At 33.1% G+C, this 17,707-nt stretch overlaps 2 protein-coding genes across 2 annotated transcripts in view; one reads left to right on the forward strand and one right to left on the reverse strand.

Annotated features, from left to right (window-relative positions):
• Positions 1-17,707, forward strand: part of LOC115879099 (lysine-specific histone demethylase 1A) — a 483,447-nt gene that overhangs the window by 29,434 nt on the left and 436,306 nt on the right. The window lies entirely within an intron of this gene.
• On the reverse strand, positions 1,767-10,959 carry LOC115879100 (chymotrypsinogen A-like). The gene is made up of 6 exons (XM_030895748.1): positions 10,755-10,959; positions 8,984-9,108; positions 7,360-7,589; positions 4,507-4,740; positions 2,582-2,795; positions 1,767-1,941 (listed from the first exon to the last, which is right to left on the reverse strand). Exons 1-6 carry the CDS (start codon positions 10,798-10,800, stop codon positions 1,894-1,896), a joined length of 897 nt encoding a protein of 298 aa, XP_030751608.1. The 5' UTR covers positions 10,801-10,959; the 3' UTR covers positions 1,767-1,893.

The raw sequence follows: 17,707 nt of genomic DNA on the forward strand, positions 1-17,707 counted from the left end.
ATAGACATGTGACAGTGACCAGTATTTTTTCACGATAATTGCCAAGGTCATAATTGTTATAATCAAATTACATTATTATAGGTATATAATAAATTTATTATAATTTGATGTTTTTTAAGTAAATTAACTGGTTTAGGAATTTTTTTTGGTATAAAATTGTGATTTTTTTTAATTCAGTGTCTTTTATACTAGGCTTGATCTAGGCATATTAACTGATACTAGGCTTATTAACATTTTGCATTTTTTTTTCAACATATTAATCTACGCCAAGATATTAATCTACACCTAAAAAAACAAAAAAAAAATCGCACTATAGTCCAATTTCCGGTACTCATAGCCGTAACCTTACCCGTATCCCTTCGCAAAATCATCCTCTATCATTTTAAGGTACCGAAAGTACCGCCACGCCTCTCAATCTTTAAGGCCCTTTGTACTGTACCCGGCCCTATCGAATGTCACGAAAAATAATACACTTTTTATTGTGCTTTCATTTTGTGTCGTCCGGTATATTGGTCCCATGAGAAGGGGGAGGTAAATAGGGTATAAAAAGGGCTATTGTGGGGCACTTAAATCTGAATTGAAAAGGTACTTAAATAGCGTTATACGGTTATTAAGTTTTTTCGAAATTCCAGTTCCAAGGGGGTGAAACCACCCCTCAAATATTACAATATTTTTTATTTAAAAAACGGTCAAGTTTCCGAAAAAACGCGTAAACAGGTATATTTTATTTTATTTTTTACATATTTTAAGATTTTTAAAAAAGTATACAGAGTGTTTCGAAAAATCTAGTCATTGATTAATCACGATCCTGCTTAAAGCGCTTGACGTAAAAAGCTGATTTTTGGAAAACGGATTGACTTTAGGGTGTAGAGGTTCGACAAGAAGGGATTTTTTGAAATTCAAATCCTAAGGGGGTCAAACCACCCCTCAAATATTAGAATATTTTTTATTTAAAAACCGGTGAGTTTTTCGGAAAAACTCTTAATCACGTATATTTTATTTTGTTGTTTTACAAATTTTAAGATTTTTTAAAAATTTATACAGGGTGTTTCATAAAATATGACTATTGAGTAATCACGATTCTGTTTAAACTGCTTGACGTTTAAAGCTGATTTTTGGCAAACGGATTGACTGTGGGGTGTAGAGGTTCGATAAGGAGGGGTTTCTCAAATCTCAAATTCCAAGAGGGTGAAAACGTCCCTCAAATATTACAGTATTTGTTATTTAAAAAACGGTTAGTCTTTCGGGAAAACGCTTGGGTACGCATAATTTATTTTGTTTTTTTACACATTTTGAAATTTTTTAAAAAATCATACAGGGTGTTCCAAAAAGTTGGGCAATTGATTAACCACGATTCTGTTTAAACTGCTTGACGTAAAAAGCATATTTTTGGCAAACGGATTTTTCGAAAGTCAAATTCCAACGAGATGAAACTACCCCTCAAATAAAGTATATAATAATATCGCTATATTGCTTTTTCTCATGCTGACGTAAATGTGAGAAAATTTTATCCAGTTTGTATGTTAATGGAAATTCTTGCTTTGCTTTATCATCACCATTACAAATGATTAATTCGAGGCGAACGAAGTCGCGGGTACACGCTAGTATTGATATAAAATAACTAACGTGGCATGGCCGTGAATCACCCTGTATATTTAAAAGAAAGTTAGTTGTAATAACGCTATTCTACAGAGAGAGAATAAAAACAAATAATAAAATATGTTATTCTTTATTATATTTCTTACAAAATCTTAGTAGCACCGTTACATGTGGTACTACCAGTTGAAAGGCACCCTATGGTGGAATATATCCATGACGAGTATTGTGGTACATTGAGGTAAACGCCGTACCTACCTGCAACACCGCAATTCTTGCCCCATAGTACTAATCCGACTAGCGCAAAACTGGTACCGTCTCTACAAACCAATGGAGATCCGCCATCTTGCTGGAAAAAATATATAAGTACCGTATGATCGAAAAAAATGGCGTCAAAGATGGCTGGGGAATGACGATCGATAATAATTTTGGCGAGGTCAAGCCCTAGATGCCACACCCAAAATTCCAAACACACGTGCTTAAGTTGATTAAGGTTTGCAGAGCTTCAGCATTTGCCATAAAATAGCGAGTAATTTGTTACAAAACCATATAAATTATGCATCACTGTAATCACAAAACTTCAATCTATTTCAGTATTGTAACGGAATTTTAAATTATGTCTTTATTTTTGAGAAAATTTAGTCCAAACAGGAATATTTTGTTGATGTTTGACCATCAAAATCTTAAAAATAAAGAAGTTGTCTAAAAATGTGCTACAATACAGATATAGTATAATCCTTTATCTTTAATTTCCTTCTTCATTTGTGTAAAAATACCTAGCCAGTTATACATAAAACGTTAAATGTCGAACACTTATTTTGCTACTTTTTCGGACTAGTGAAATGAACCCTTAGAAGAAGTTTTATATCAATCTTTAGTAAGGAACGGTCTAGAGATTGACACCGCCAAAATTACCATTGATTTTCATTCGCCAGCTGTCTTTGACGGCGTTTTTTTTTCGATCATATAATAAAAAAATGCTTACTGTGCAAGCGTCAATTTGTGCTTGGCCTCCGGCACATAGTTCTCCAGGAAAATCCAGATAGGCTGCAGTGTAGGCAGCACCCAACACCTGGGTGTACGATGCTGTGCATTTGTCATTGGAAACTATAGGAACATAGGCTTGTTTTAGGGTTCTTGTGGGAGCATCTATTACGTTGAAGTTGGTTTGGCCCCAACCGGTCACCAGACAGTTGGTACTGTAATTTTTATACAGGGTACTTTCAAGAATGTGAGACTTGTTTGAGAAACGCTGTATATTTTTAATTTATTATTTCTATAACTTTGTATATTAAATGTTGACACAACCGACCTTTTAAAATTTTGAAAGGGTTGAATGTCAGTTGTTTCTGCTCTTTCTGAGAAGGGAAGATATATAGGTTATAAAAAGAGCTACTGTATACTGCTGTGTAGGCTATAGAAAGAGCCACTGTACTTTTTTAAGTTTGTATTTATTTTTATATTTATTTTTCTATTTTTTTTGTATTTATTTATTTATTTTTTATTATATTATTTCAATCTGAGCTAATATCATTAAGCCTTTTAAAATATTGCCCTCTTGTTTTTTAAAGCTGCCAGCAACTGCTAAATTTCTTGAAATCTTTGCGAAAATAATATGATGAGGCTATGTCCTCTCAGGATACAATGTTCTATAATTTGCGCACGCCATATCGGAATTTCTATTATTTTTTAAGTAAACATCATACATATCTAGTGTTTCCTCACTTGTGAACGTATTGTTGACTGTTAATACACTATCTACTATAAATTTTTGTGTCCAGATTTGACACTTAATAAAGTAAACAAAAATTAACTTGCTGTCATATAAAGTATCAATTGGATTTTCAAGGCAGACTTTATCTTTTGAGCGAATTTTTAAAAAAATGTCAATTATACGAGGGAAAACAAGATCTTTTCTCAATAGTCTATTTCTTGGCTTATCTGAATAGATTAATTTTTTTGGAGATATTCTTTTTTGAAGAAAACACTACGATAGTAAATTAAAACTAACTAATTCGATTATCTTTTTCGATATAATCGAGATAAAAATTAGTAGTATTTTATATTATATCTGTGGTAACCGAATTACAAATGAACATAAAACATAACCTCTTATGGACGAATTATTAGTAATTAGTACTATTAGTGCGATTAGTAGTATTCTTTCGTTCTGAACGAACTGAAAATTTTCACTTAAACTGATTTATAAAGGGAATCGACAAAGAAAGGGACGATCCGATATAGAAAAATTCAGAAATCATTGTTATTTCCTATACCACGTAGGAATAAATCAGTTTAAGTGAAAATTTTCATTTCGTTCAGAACGAAAGAATACTACTATTATTTGGTTCATTTCCATCTCACTGATAAAATAAAAAGAAATGCGAACTGCACGAAAACAAGGACATACTTATATTGTTTTAGAAGAAATTTTAGAGGGGAGGTTTTCAATAGGAATTGAAATGTTTATAAAAGGCCATAACAATAACAATCATAAACTCGGCACTTTTAAATTTAAAACTTGAAATAATGGTTTAATTTATTAAACGGCTTCGGCACAGTTAATAGAATACATTGAATAGAGAATATTTTTTTTATTCTTTATTCAGTGATAGAATATAGGTATGGCAATGATTCAGATTTGTTTAAAATAGCCCCTAGACGAGCACTAGCTGGGACGAATTTATTTTTAGGTTAAATTTACAATTCTACTAAATAATTCGAATTATTAATTCGATTGTGAAATATGAATTATTACTAATTATTCGATGGTGAAAATAATTCGATTATTCCCATCACTAATTAAAACCAAATTTTGGGACTCTTGGTCCCAGTCAATAGACCTATGAAATAGTGTTTATGATTTATGTAATGACACTGTCAAAAAGTGTGGCACTGTTAAAAACTTACGTGGAATCAGTGACGTAGCTTTTTCCAGCAGTTGGTAGACATATTGGTCTGATATTCGCCGAAAAGTTGATTGGTGTAGCCAGTCTAAGGATGGCGACGTCATTCTTCAGGTATTGAGCGTTGTACCCGCTGTTTTGCCATATCTGGCTCACTTGCACTACTTGTACGTTCTGCGTTGATGCTGTAGTGTACATCCCCAGTGATACTTTAATACTAACTGGTGGTTTGTTAGTTCTGGAATGTAAAAATTTGAAATTTTCTGGTTTGCATAAAGTGAGTTGATATCATTCAAGGTTGTTGTTCACTCAGTTATTTCTATCAGTAAATATATGGGGAAATGCCAATACTTAAAAGTATGTGGCCGCAAGGTGTGAAAACTTTAATTTATTATTTCTGTTTTTTAATATACAGGGTGGTCCGAACTGTATTCCGGAGACTTCGGCAGTATATTCTGCAGATAAAAATAAATAAAAAAGTTCGTATAAATGTATGTCCTAAAATGCTTAGTTTCGGTGATACAGGGTGTAGAAGTTTCATTTTTATTTCGATTTTTTCCAAATAATTTCTGAAGTAACCTCAATATTTGGATGAAAATTGGTGTCTGGGAATTTTTTGACATGAGAAATTTGATTTTGGTATCAATATATGACTCCTGCTTGTAGAGGGCGCCACCTACATATTTTTTAACTGGTTTGAAGAGTAATAACTTTTCGTCCGTACCTGTATAAAACTACTGAGTAAAATAATAATACATTTACGACGTTTTTCACGTAAAAAAGGACTCTTGGTGAAGATTGCGACGAGTAATGGTTCTCGAGATATTTGGAACCGATCATTGACATAAATTAAACATGTTGTAAATACACTTCCCCAATAAATTAACGCACCACAAAAAAATAACAAAAAGCTTAAGTTAAGTTTTTGTCAAAACCACTTATCCTATTTGGACGATTTTTTTTTGAATGATAGGTTATTCTTTCCACAATGCTGCTATACTAACTGTATTTTGATAGGAACCCTTTTTATACTAATACCGGGTGTAGCAATTATAACGTGTTTTTTTAATAAAATTTGTGACACTCTGTAGAGTTGATCAGTTACAGTATCAAGTTAAAATTGAAATCACATTTTAGCCTAAACTTTTTTTTACATTTTGTTTTTTTTTATTTACTCCATTATCTTCCTTATTACACGAGAAACAACATTTTATAGGATGACATGATTTAATATTGGTTTTAATTAACATTTTTCCATTTTACTCACCAAAGTAAGTAGCAGGCTATGGAAAAACACGGATTACCAGTAAATGTCAAATAGAGATGCTTGTTGTCAGTGTCAGTCGTTTTCGTCCTTTTATTATATCGAAAATATGCAACGTGTACGTGAAACAAGAAATCTTACTGGCGAAGAATGTGCTCAAACGTTAATATTGTTTGAGGAAGGTTGGAGCTACCGAAGAATTAGTGAACGATTTAATGTAACTCACTCAATCATTTCACGAGTTATACAACGGTATAGAGATACTGGGAGTAATTGTCGCAGGCCGGGACAAGGCAGGAATCGAAGAACCAATCCGATTCAGGAACATTTTTTAAAACTCTCAACATTAAGACAACGTTTCGTAACAGCTCGGACCCTTCAAACTCAGCTCAGAGATACTAATGGTCTACAAGTTTGCACAGAAACTAGCATCTCTATTTGACATTTACTGGTAATCCGTGTTTTTCCATAGCCTGCTACTTACTTTAGTGAGTAAAATGGAAAAATGTAAATTAAAACCAATATTAAATGATGTCATCCTATAAAATGTTGTTTCGCGTGTAATAAGGAAGATAATGGAGTAAATAAAAAAACAAAATGTAAAAAAAGTTAAGGCTAAAATGCGATTTCAATTTTAATTTGATACTGTAACTGATCTACAGGGTGTCATAAATTTTATTAAAAAAAGACGTTATAATTGCTACACCCGGTATTTTATCCTAAAAGTTCAACAGAAACTTCGAAAAAAATCATTTTTTCCAAGAAAAATTTTTGATTAATTTAAAAAAATAAAAAAGTTTCCAAATTTATCATATCAGTCAAATAACTATCTATTCAACATGTTTATTTATTGTCAATAATGACATGTATTGACTATTTCCATTCTAAATATCTTGAAGACGGTTATTATTATTTATTATTTGATATCATTTTTAAATAATATAAAATACAGTTCGGAATACAGTTCGGACCATCCTGTAGATAGATAATAATTTGTTAGTGTGCCTGGAAGATTTTGGAATTACTAATTTATGTATAGGGATGAGATGTGAGTAGTGATGTGCAGGTCTGATCGTGCCTCAGGGAACGTGCTCATGTTCCGGGAATGTTCCGGGAACGTTCCTCTAAGGTCGGGAAAGTGACTGAAATTCGGGAAAGTTGTATTTTGATGCGAGTGGGAATATTCCTCGGAACATTCCCCACTTTTCGGGAACTTTTCTTAAATTTAGGGAAAGTAATCAAAACATTGGAAAAGTTGTGTCACGCCACAAATAAAAAGAAGAAGAGAAACTAGGTTATAAACATAACCTAAATTTCTCAACTTTATCTCTTTTCTGCTTTGGGGAATATTTCCGGGAACCTTCCCGGAAAGTTTCCAATTTTTCATAATATAAAAAAAAATTCCATTCCCATCAATATCCCGATTTGGGGAACGTTCCTGGGAACGTTCCCAGGAACATTCCCTCAAAATAAGATTCCAGGAATGTCCCCATCTCTAGATGTGAGACTAACGGATGAGTTCTGAAAGACGCAGGGATGAGTTCTGGGACTGAGGAATGAGTTCTGAGACAGACATAAAATAACTGAACTTACATGTTTGACACTTTGTGTGCAGCTGTAACAACGTTGTATTGGTTTACCAGCACCCCTCCCCCAATATAGCCATAGGTATCACTAGCGATGTACGCTTGCCATGGAGCAGAGTTGGCAGTGACGTACCCATTGGCAGGCGAGGGTTGTACTGAAGGAACACCACAAACGACGCTGTTGCATTTGAAGAAGCCAGCTGGACAGTCTGTCTGAGGGGTCAACACTTTCAGTTGCTAGATATTGTACAGTTATTTTTATGATTTTTGTTGATGCGTGTTGTCCATGAAGTCTAAATTAGTTATTTAATTACAGAAGTTTTTTGAACCTAACCTAAACGACTTGTTCAATCTTGAGCCACCTCAATCTTGCCCCAAAGACGATTAATTTCCCATTTAAATGACAGGAATTTGCCACTTTTTGAAAATATTTTTTTTCTCTCGATCTTGTTCTCTAGCAGCCATGACAATCACATATTCTTGTACAGAATTGAACGCTCTACAAAAAAGGTTTCTTACAATTTTTCGATAATCCTTCTCCTTCAAAAGTTATTCACGGTTAAAATTAACCACTCGGTAAATTTCAAAATTCTTCAAATTTTTTGACAAAATTATAATTATTTTGGAAAAATTTAATCTATTACTGATGGTGTTAAGGTTGGTAATTAAGAAATCTTCAAGTCTAATAAAGTTTAAACCATTTAATTATAACTGATTTATTTTAATAAACATTCTTTAGTTGGATTTTGATATTTCTTCTTATACTCGCTTACAATCTGAATCACATATTGTTTTTCATCTTCACTTCTAGATAAAACATTAATGTATTTTTCTGACAATTTAACAGCTCTTTCTGCAGTATCATTAACTACTCTGAAATTTTTCACAATTTCTAAGCCTCTCATATATCCAGTATCCTTTAACCAGTCCGTACTGGATAACTGCAGAAAACTTGTATCAATATTAGACCGTTTAAAAAATTGTAAGGAACTTGAATTTATGAACTAATCAATTATTTTGTTTATAAACCATTTAAATAATCCTGATTAAAATGAAGCGTTTTGAAATATCGAACTCTTTGTCATTATTCACTTTTAAAGCTTCAACCATTTTCTGTCTGATACTAAAATATGTATTATAATTAACTGTCTGTCCTGCAGTGAATTGTTTTTCATGATTCAGAATTGTTTATCATGGTATCATGAAAATTGCTTTTGTTTCAAATAATAGATTAAACTTTTCAAAAATAATCATAATTTTGTCAAAAAAGTTGAAAAATTTAGGAATTTACCGAGTGGTTAACTTTAACCGTGAATAACTTTTGAAGGAGTATGTTTATAGAAAAATTTTAAGAAACCTTTTTACTAAGAAACCATCAGAAAATCATGGCTGCGAGAGAACAAGATCGAGAGAAAAAAAATATTTGCAAAGAGTGGCGAAATGGATCGTCTTTGGGGCAAGGTTTATTGTGAATATTAACGGTTAACAATGGTCTGTTATTTTTTTTAGACTATGAACTAGAAATTTAGAGGGCGTAGTGAGAGTAATGATCAACTTTGTAAATAACGGACACCCTATGAGTGATTATTAATCACTCATTGATACAAGTGTGTGTAAAAATAGATACTTACTGTTGATGGAGTGTTGGCTTCGCCAGCTCTTGGATCAATGACAACGTCCTTGCATAGGGATACATCATTAACACAGTGAAAGGAACGAGATGCAGATGCAGGAGGTGCTTGACTCATGGTTGTATCTGAAAACAAACCAAAAAACATTTTTAGAACTATAAAATTCATATTCTTCCATCCGATTTCATATTTTTTCAGAACTAGTTACTGCAACGTATGGGAGGATGAGTTATAACCCATCATGCAGTCTCAGGGCTTTGAAAAAAGCCAGTATCTCAGACGGTTTTACAGAGGTTAGTTCTCCATCTCCGATATCAGTCGTACCAATTTTGATCACCCTGTACAGGGTGGTCGGAATTGGTCTGTTTTAACAGAGAAAACCCATTTCCTGACTAGATAGAACAAAACCGACATAGATGTCATGGGCTCGATTTCTGAGACACGTTTAATAGCATAAACCGCCTGTTGATATTTTCACTGCCAACTGAGATACTTTTTGATTTTTTTACCATTTTGAAAATTGCTCTTAACTTTTTTAATTCGCGGAATAATAAAATTCTGCAAAGACGTTCTTTTTTAAGCACAATCCAGTGGGCGTAGTGAGTTTTTTCTATGCTTGCTCTTTTTGTCAGAAATAATAAAAAATATAATTTTTTAAATGGAAATCATAGTTGGCTATGAACTTACAACAATGCTGACGTTTAACCATATGGAACGATATAAAGTTATGGGTATCTATTTCTAAGAATGAGAGAAATATTAGGTTTTTCATCGTTGTATCGAAGTGTGCCTTGATTTTGTGTTGACATAGTTGTCTAATTATTTTTTATCGCAATTTAATATTCTATATTATTATTTATCTGCATAATTAGAGACTTTTAAAAAGGTAAATTAACATTCTATATTAGTTTTAATATATATTGATTTTCTTCATCTTCTTTCTGATAATTTTTCGGACGCGGTTTTTGAAAAGATCCAAAATTCATTAAACTATCTTCTAACCTTTTAAAAATCGCTGGGTTTTGTTGATCGCGCTCTGGATACCGCTCAAAATATAAATCAGCTGCCATTTGCTTATGTTTGTTAGATTCAATATAACATTCTAACATATTATACTACTCAAATTTTTAAATTTACTCATTTTTTTATTATTTAAAATACACACACTTCAATCTGTTGAAATGAAATGTCCCGCATCCATCAAAGGTATGTTCCGATCACCATGACAACCATTTACTTTGTTACTCGGCGCGGCCTACTATCTACTAAGTGGATATTTTAAGAAAAATTTGAAATGTTGAGGTTAATAGTGACAATAAATATGAAGTGTTATATATTTTCGAGAAGCCCATGCCAAGCTGAATAAGAGAATTTAGAAATACACAGGGGGTTCTATTTAAAAAAAAACATAAGTATAGTTAATACCTCAAAAAATATTTTTTTCGAAAAAAGTCTGACTACGCCACTGCATTCTACACAGAAAAGTGCCCTTAGAATGCATAATTCATTTTTCCGTGGTTGCTGAAATAAACAAACTATCGAACATCTTCAAAAAGTACAAAGTTTGAGAATCCCCCTGTAGCTTCGAAACCGATCAAGATAGCCACGATCCGTTTGTGCCATTGTAATTTTTTCAAAAAGAACCCGAGACTGCAGTATCAAAATTTGAATATTTCTCACGGTTTCCTAGATACCCTATAGAAACAACCAAAATGGTCCACCCTGTACATATATAACTAACAAATTATTAAAAAAAATTGGTGGTACGTACCTAGAAAATATACTAAACTCCAAACTATACAACCGAACGTCCCCATAACGTTACAGATGTTAATAGAGACGTCAAAATGACCCCCATACAACTAGTACCGTCGATATTTATGGTACTATTTTAATTTGGCACTATTAAGTTCTTATTAAACTCTGTCAGAGTACGGGAAGAGGCTCATTATATGCGCCGGTGCTTGGAAAATTTGCAAGGTGGCTGTTGTTCAGTACCTGTCACAGCCGCACATGTTCAAAACGTAAATCATTGAAACGATTAAAAAAAACGAAAAAAAAATGACGAATATGCAATGTAGTTGCCTGGTTTGTTCGATAGTTATCTTGTTGCATTGAATTTTTTATTTGATATGAAAATTTAACAATGGTTTAAGTTGTTGTGTGATATACAGGGCGAGTCTTAAATAAGTGCAAATATTTTCACGGCTGGTAGATCTCAATAAAGAAACATAGTTTCTCTTTACCGTTTTTCAAATAAATCAGTCCAATTACTTTGAAAATTTTAAAAAAATATATTTTTCGCTTACATTTTGAGAACAGCTGGATCTTTTTTGAGTTTTTTTTTTTGTAAATTTAATTTACTACCTAAATATGTTGCCATATTATGAAGATAGAAAAAAATCCCAAAAAAAAGTTTCAAAAAATTCCAATTTTCATTTTTTTGCAAAAAAACTCATAAACGTGTTTCTGGGGGATTGAAATATACTACCTCTAAAAATATTGGCACTTATTGAAGACTCACCCTGTATAGGATGTCAAATAATAGTGTATCCAACTTTAGTGGGTGATTTTACAGATAAAAATAAAAAAAGTTTCTATGAACATAGGTATACCCGAGGGTATACCCTAAGATGCTTTCCGAGAAAATTAGAGCTCTTGAAAAGGTAAACAAAAATAATATACAGGGTGTCCCAGGCTGAGCGTGCATTAGAAGTTTATAGAGAACTATAATATCTAGATCGGAGATTTTTTGCACATTATTGTTTCACAACGAAATGTATCGATTAAAAATATTTTCAATATGGTGGCACTTCCGGAAATACCGGAAGTTGACAGCAACTTTCTTGTTTTAAATGGGTATCCTCATTTTTTATTACACAGTTAAATTCTCTGTAAAATTTTATGAATTTTGATATTAAACACTCTATACCTAATATTAACTGTTTTTGAGAAAAAAAATTTAACATTTTTGGAGGAAAAAAACTGCCTGTCAAAAAATTATTTATTATGACTTTAAACGTCACGCCATGTAAAAACTTTATCTGGCCACGTGCCGCCATCAAATGCCGCTATATTGAAAATATTTTTAATCGGTAGATCCCGTTGTGGAAACAGTGATGTGCAAAAAATGTTCGATCTAGATATTTTAGTTCTCTAGAAACTTCAGCCTGGGATACCCTGTATATTGTTTATTGCCATGCACCACCGCATTGGGTAGTATACTGTATACTGGGGGTACTCTTGTATGTGTCTTTTGGAACAACTATGTATGTGTCTTTTAGTGTACTTGAACTCTTGTATGTGTCCTTTGGAACAACTAATTAATAATAATAATAATCGTCTTTATTGAAGAAAATTATACTATCGTCTGATTGAAAAAAAAAGCGGCGTCCAGTTAGCTTGGAAATGACGATCGATTACATTTCCCATATAATTTTACATAAAAAATGACAGCGATCTTCATTTCATAGCCATCGCTGACGCGGTTTTTTTTCGCTCATATGGTACAACTACTATTGAAGAACCGGCACTAGTGTATAGTTAGAACACATACACAGGGCTTATTGTATTCTTTGTTCATTCACCCACACACCTACCAAAAAAAAAACGCCAACAGCCTACAAGCGTTATAAATAAACAAATGTCAAAAGAAACGGACACGGGCAGATGGAACCACTGATAAAGGGGTCTCATTAAAGCCACGAAATCTTGTAATTGCCGGACGGGCTCTATGTTAGTTAAATGACTTAATTCCACCGTTCTCCATTTTCTATATAAATTATGATAGCGATGCCATTGTTTAGGACGGTCTTTACTACGTACGACGACATATATTAATCGCCGCGGTATTTGTGGCCGAATTGTTAAGGTGGACGGGAAAAAATCGCTGTCTTTACGCTTCCATAGATTCGGGTACCGTTTCGAGTCATCGCAATGTAGAAAAGACAGGCTGAATGCCTACGGAGCTATCAGTACTAAAATATAGTCTCTATCTCGAACCTCCTAGAGGGATTGTGATTGAACTTTTCTATCTACCTGTAAACGGTAAATTAAAACGATGAAATTACCGATTTTTGAAGAGGGTCATATTTGACAAAAATAACCGGTAATTATTTTCTAAGGAACTTAACTTATCAACCTCTAGAAAAGCCTATTATGCCCTTTTTGAGTCACATCTTCGTTATGCCCTTCCATTCTGGGGTACTTGCTTCGCAACAAAATTTGATCGTATTTTCAAACTTCAAAAGAGAGCAGTTTGATATTTATTGGGACTGAACAGTAGAACTCACTGCCAGAATTTCTTTAAAAAATTCAAAATACTGACTCTTCCTTCTTTTTTCATTTTTGAATCCGTTTGCTTAATCCGCAAGCACATATCTGCTATTCCCGAAAGGCCATCTCACAATTATCCACTTAGGAATGCGGAGCACGATCTTTATCTGCCAACCCCTAGCTCAGAACTAGTTAAACGCTCAATACTGTACAATGCCAAAAAAATGTACAATCATCTGCCTTTGAATATCAAGAATATTATTGATGCGCCTGGTATGTTTTATTTGTAATTTTAATGACGTAAATTTTTTTGAATTGTATGATATTTTTTATTATTTATATGTTTTTTGTGCTTTTGTTTGTTTTCTAAATACTTTGTCGATGAAGCTATTTTGGCTTTTCGTACAATAAAGCGTTATTTATTATTATTATTACCGCGTTTAGGACATCCCAAGTAGCCATTTTTGACCCTGTATAAAATTATCTCTCTGTTGTGGTATTTTCACTCAATCTTTTAACTTTAACTCCTCGTTAGTAAATAGATAATTTCCCATTTAATCGAGATTAATTCTCGACATTTAGTGGCACTAACCGTCGGTTAATTCGACGTGGCGCATTTGCAGTGTTTTAACTGCCGATTTACGGCCCGAGACTTAATAAAGTTATAGGTTAGTGCTAGGGATGTTTCAAAGTATCGATTTTTATATAGAAAATTCGAACCAAAATTTTTCAATTCATTTTGTCAGACTTACCTCACCAATAATTTATATTCTATCGTGCAAAAAAATTGAATCAGGGCCATCCTCTAGGGATGTTCAAAAGTATCGATATATCATGAGAAAAATACTCAAAATAATAGCGTCAAGTGTTTCTCAATTATAAGTTTTATACTGAGTGAGAACAAAAGGAAGCAATTAGGTATACAGAGTGGTCCGAACTGTATTCCGGTTCGTATAACTGTATGTTCTAAATTGCTTAGTTTTGGAGATACAGACTGTAAAAGTTTCATTTTTATTTCGATTTTTTTTAAATAATTTCTGAAGTAACGTCAATATTTGGATGAAAATTGGTGTCTGGGCTTTTTTTGACATGAGCAATTTGATTTTGATGTCAATATGACTCCTACTTGTAGAGGGCGCCACCTACATATTTTTTATTAACATATTTATATTAACTAGTTTGGAGAGTAATAACTTTTCGTCTGTATCTGTATAAAACTAGTAAGTAAAAATATACAAATATACATCAATACCTGTCATCATTGACATAAATTAAACATGTTGATTAAATAGTTATTAGACTGAAATCATAAATTTGAAATGTTTTTATGCCAAAAGTTCAATAGAAACTATTTTATCATCATTTTTTGGAAGAAAAATGTATGATTAAGTAATTAAAAAAATAAAAAGTTTCCAAATTTATCATTTCAAACCAAACCAAACCATACCAATATTTATTTTTTACGTAAAAAATCATGGAAATATATTTTTTCACTTGGTAATTTTATACAGGTATGGACGAAATGTTATTATCCTTCAAAACAGTTAAAACACATGTCAGTGGCGCCCTCTACAAATAGGAGTCATGTTGATATCAAAATCAAATTTCTCATGTCAAAAAACTCCTAGATGCAAATTTTCATCCGAATATTGACGTTACTTCAGAAATTCTTTGGAAAAAATCAAAATCAAAATGAAATTTGTACACCCTGTATCTCCGAAACTACGCATTTTAGAACATACATTTATAGGGACTTTTTAATTATTTTTATCTGCAGAACATGCTGCCGAAGTTTCCAGAATACAATTCGTATACCTGTATACAGTGTGGCCCATTAGTGCTAGGAAGTCTAAATTATCGTTGTCATCGTTGAGATGTGAAAAAAAATTATACATATGTTGTACGATTTATAAAGTATGTATATTCCCCTGTACACCCTGTATATTCAAAATTCTAAGGAATTATAAGGCAATCTGTCAACGTGGTTCAGGTTAAGGCCTTTTACGCTAGAGGGCAGGCCGGAGTCCCTCGAACACGGTTAGGGTCGTACCGGCGAAGATATTTACAATCGTCGAGCCTTTGCGCGTCGGCAGCTTGATTGATGATGTCCGAAGAAATGCGTGCCGCGGCGACTAAGTCGAGAACAGGTTAGAACTGCGGGCTTAGAAGCCTTTAGGGAATCCTTCTTAACAGGTTTATCTTAATTTTCGTTCGGTTGTGTCGATTTTCTGACTTTAAATACACAAGGAGTCACGGTATGAATTGAGAAACGCTTGGGATTCAAGAGTCCATTTCACTAGTCTGATAAAGTAGCAAAATAAGCGTTCGGCATTTTACGTTTTATGTAAAACTGGCTAGGTATTTTTACACAAATAAAGAAGGAAATTAAAGATAAAGGATCATACTATATCCGTATTGCAGCACATTTTTAGACAACTTCTTTATTTTTAAGATTTTGATGGTCAAACATCAACAAAATATTCCTTATGTTTGGACTAAATTTTCTCGAAAATAAAGACATAATTTAAAGTTCCCTTACAATACGGAGATAGATTGAAGTTTTGTGATTACAGTGATATATAATTTATGTGGTTTTGTAACAAATTTCTGGCTATTTTATGGCAAATGGCTGAAGCTCTGCAAACTTTAATCAAGGCTTAATCAAAGCACGTGTGTTTGGAATTTTGGATGGGGATTAACACGACAGGATCGGGCAAAGCCTTAGGCATATTTCTGAAATATAATATACCGGGTGTTGCATCCTCGAGCGGGACATAGGAAATCCCAAAAGGTGTCGGACATGTTTGCTGCTCTGTATCTGAATAGACCGATACCTGGAAAATCGACAATCGCAAGGAATATCCAGAGATTTGAGACCAAAGGTACCCTAATAAATAACTGCTGATGTGAAGCAAGGCAGGTAAAAAGAGAAGATTGGAAGTTTTATTGTGCGTGGAAGAGAACGATGGAAAGATCAGCACAAGGAAACTTGAGGATGAAATAGGAATAGATCACACTACAGCGTTTCGAATGTTGAAATGACATAAATACTATTCCTTCAAATATAAAAAGCACCAAGATCTACGAGATGGGGACGAAATACGGCGGCAGGCGTTTTGTTTTGATATGATGGAAAGAGCAAACACGGATAGGGAATTTTTAAAAAACATATGTTTCACTGACGAATGCACGTTTACCTTAAATAATGAACCCAATGTTCAAAATTATCGATATTGGAACAAATAAAACCAACACAGGTTTGTCGAAACAAGGACGCAATATCCACAGAAAGTAAATGTTTGGGCAGGGATATTCGGACACAATATTATCGGGCCATTATTTCTTGCGCGAAATTTAAATGCAGAATATTATTTGGAAGTACTCGAAAATCATATTTTACCTGCTTTACATGATGCCGCTAGGGAAAATCAGGCAGTTTGGTACCAAATGGATGGCTGCCCGGCACATAGTACCCTGGCTGTTCGGGAATATTTAGACAATAGTTTTAACGGAAACGTTATTGGCCTAAATCATATAGTAAATTGGCCAGCAAGGTCTCCTGATATTTCGCCAAATGATTTCTTTCTCTGGGGCCATTTAAAAAACAGGATATACAAGGATAAAAAATACCCAAATCTAGACGAGTTAAAAAATGCTATTTCTGCCGAATGCAATAAAATTTCAGTTTACCAACTAGCGAATGTAAGAAGAGAATTTTATGATCGCCTGGGTTATTGTCTAGCAGTCGATGGAGGAATATTTGAACATCTTCTTAAATCCTAAAGTTCTAACAATTTAATAGTACGTAAATTAATAAGTTTATGAATATTGTAATAATACTATAATTAACCTTGTAATTGATTATTTTATTTTACTTTAATTCATATTAATTTGTATTTATAAATACATCTTTAAGATTTCCGATGTAGGAATGAGTTTTCAATAATAATAAAGCACTAAATAAGTAAATTTCTGAAATGACAACTTCATTTGACAGTTATCTTTTACCTTGACTGGTGCTCATAAGTAAATACAGGGCCATAAGAAAGGAGATATATTTAAAAAAAAATCGGCGATAACTCGTAAACGAGCTAATCAAAAATATCTAAAGTTATTCTTTTGAATGTGGGTTTTAGTGCTCTTCAATAAACCTAAATAGAATTATTCTCTAAAATAATTAGGGAAGTCAATAATTGACCCCATTAAAATTTACATGGGATTTCCTATGTTCCGTCCGACGATGCAACACCCGGTATATTTCCTTCGTCCACACACCCGCTTTACCCGACCCCTGAGAGCGACCCGAACAATATAGTGTAATACACTCTTAAGACACCCTATGTTAAAATTTGTATACTAAATTTCATTATCTAAAGCTTATTAAAAAATTAAAGCAAATTTTCCTTATAAATGACAATTACGAGATTTATAGTGTCGTTAAATTCAATT

This window comes from Sitophilus oryzae, unplaced genomic scaffold (assembly GCF_002938485.1).
Source record: "Sitophilus oryzae breed Bouriz unplaced genomic scaffold, Soryzae_2.0 scaffold_1576_pilon_pilon, whole genome shotgun sequence".
NCBI classification, from domain to species: Eukaryota; Metazoa; Arthropoda; class Insecta; order Coleoptera; family Curculionidae; genus Sitophilus; species Sitophilus oryzae.

Coding starts and splice junctions, on each gene's coding strand:
- LOC115879100 (XM_030895748.1), bottom strand. CDS start 10,800: ATGGGGACGTTCGGTTGTATAGTTTGGAGTTTAGTATATTTTCTAG. Junction 4,741..7,359: donor GCACACAAAGTGTCAAACAT/GTAAGTTCAGTT, acceptor TTTACATTCCAG/AACTAACAAACCACCAGTTA. Junction 2,796..4,506: donor AGCTACGTCACTGATTCCAC/GTAAGTTTTTAA, acceptor TAAAAATTACAG/TACCAACTGTCTGGTGACCG.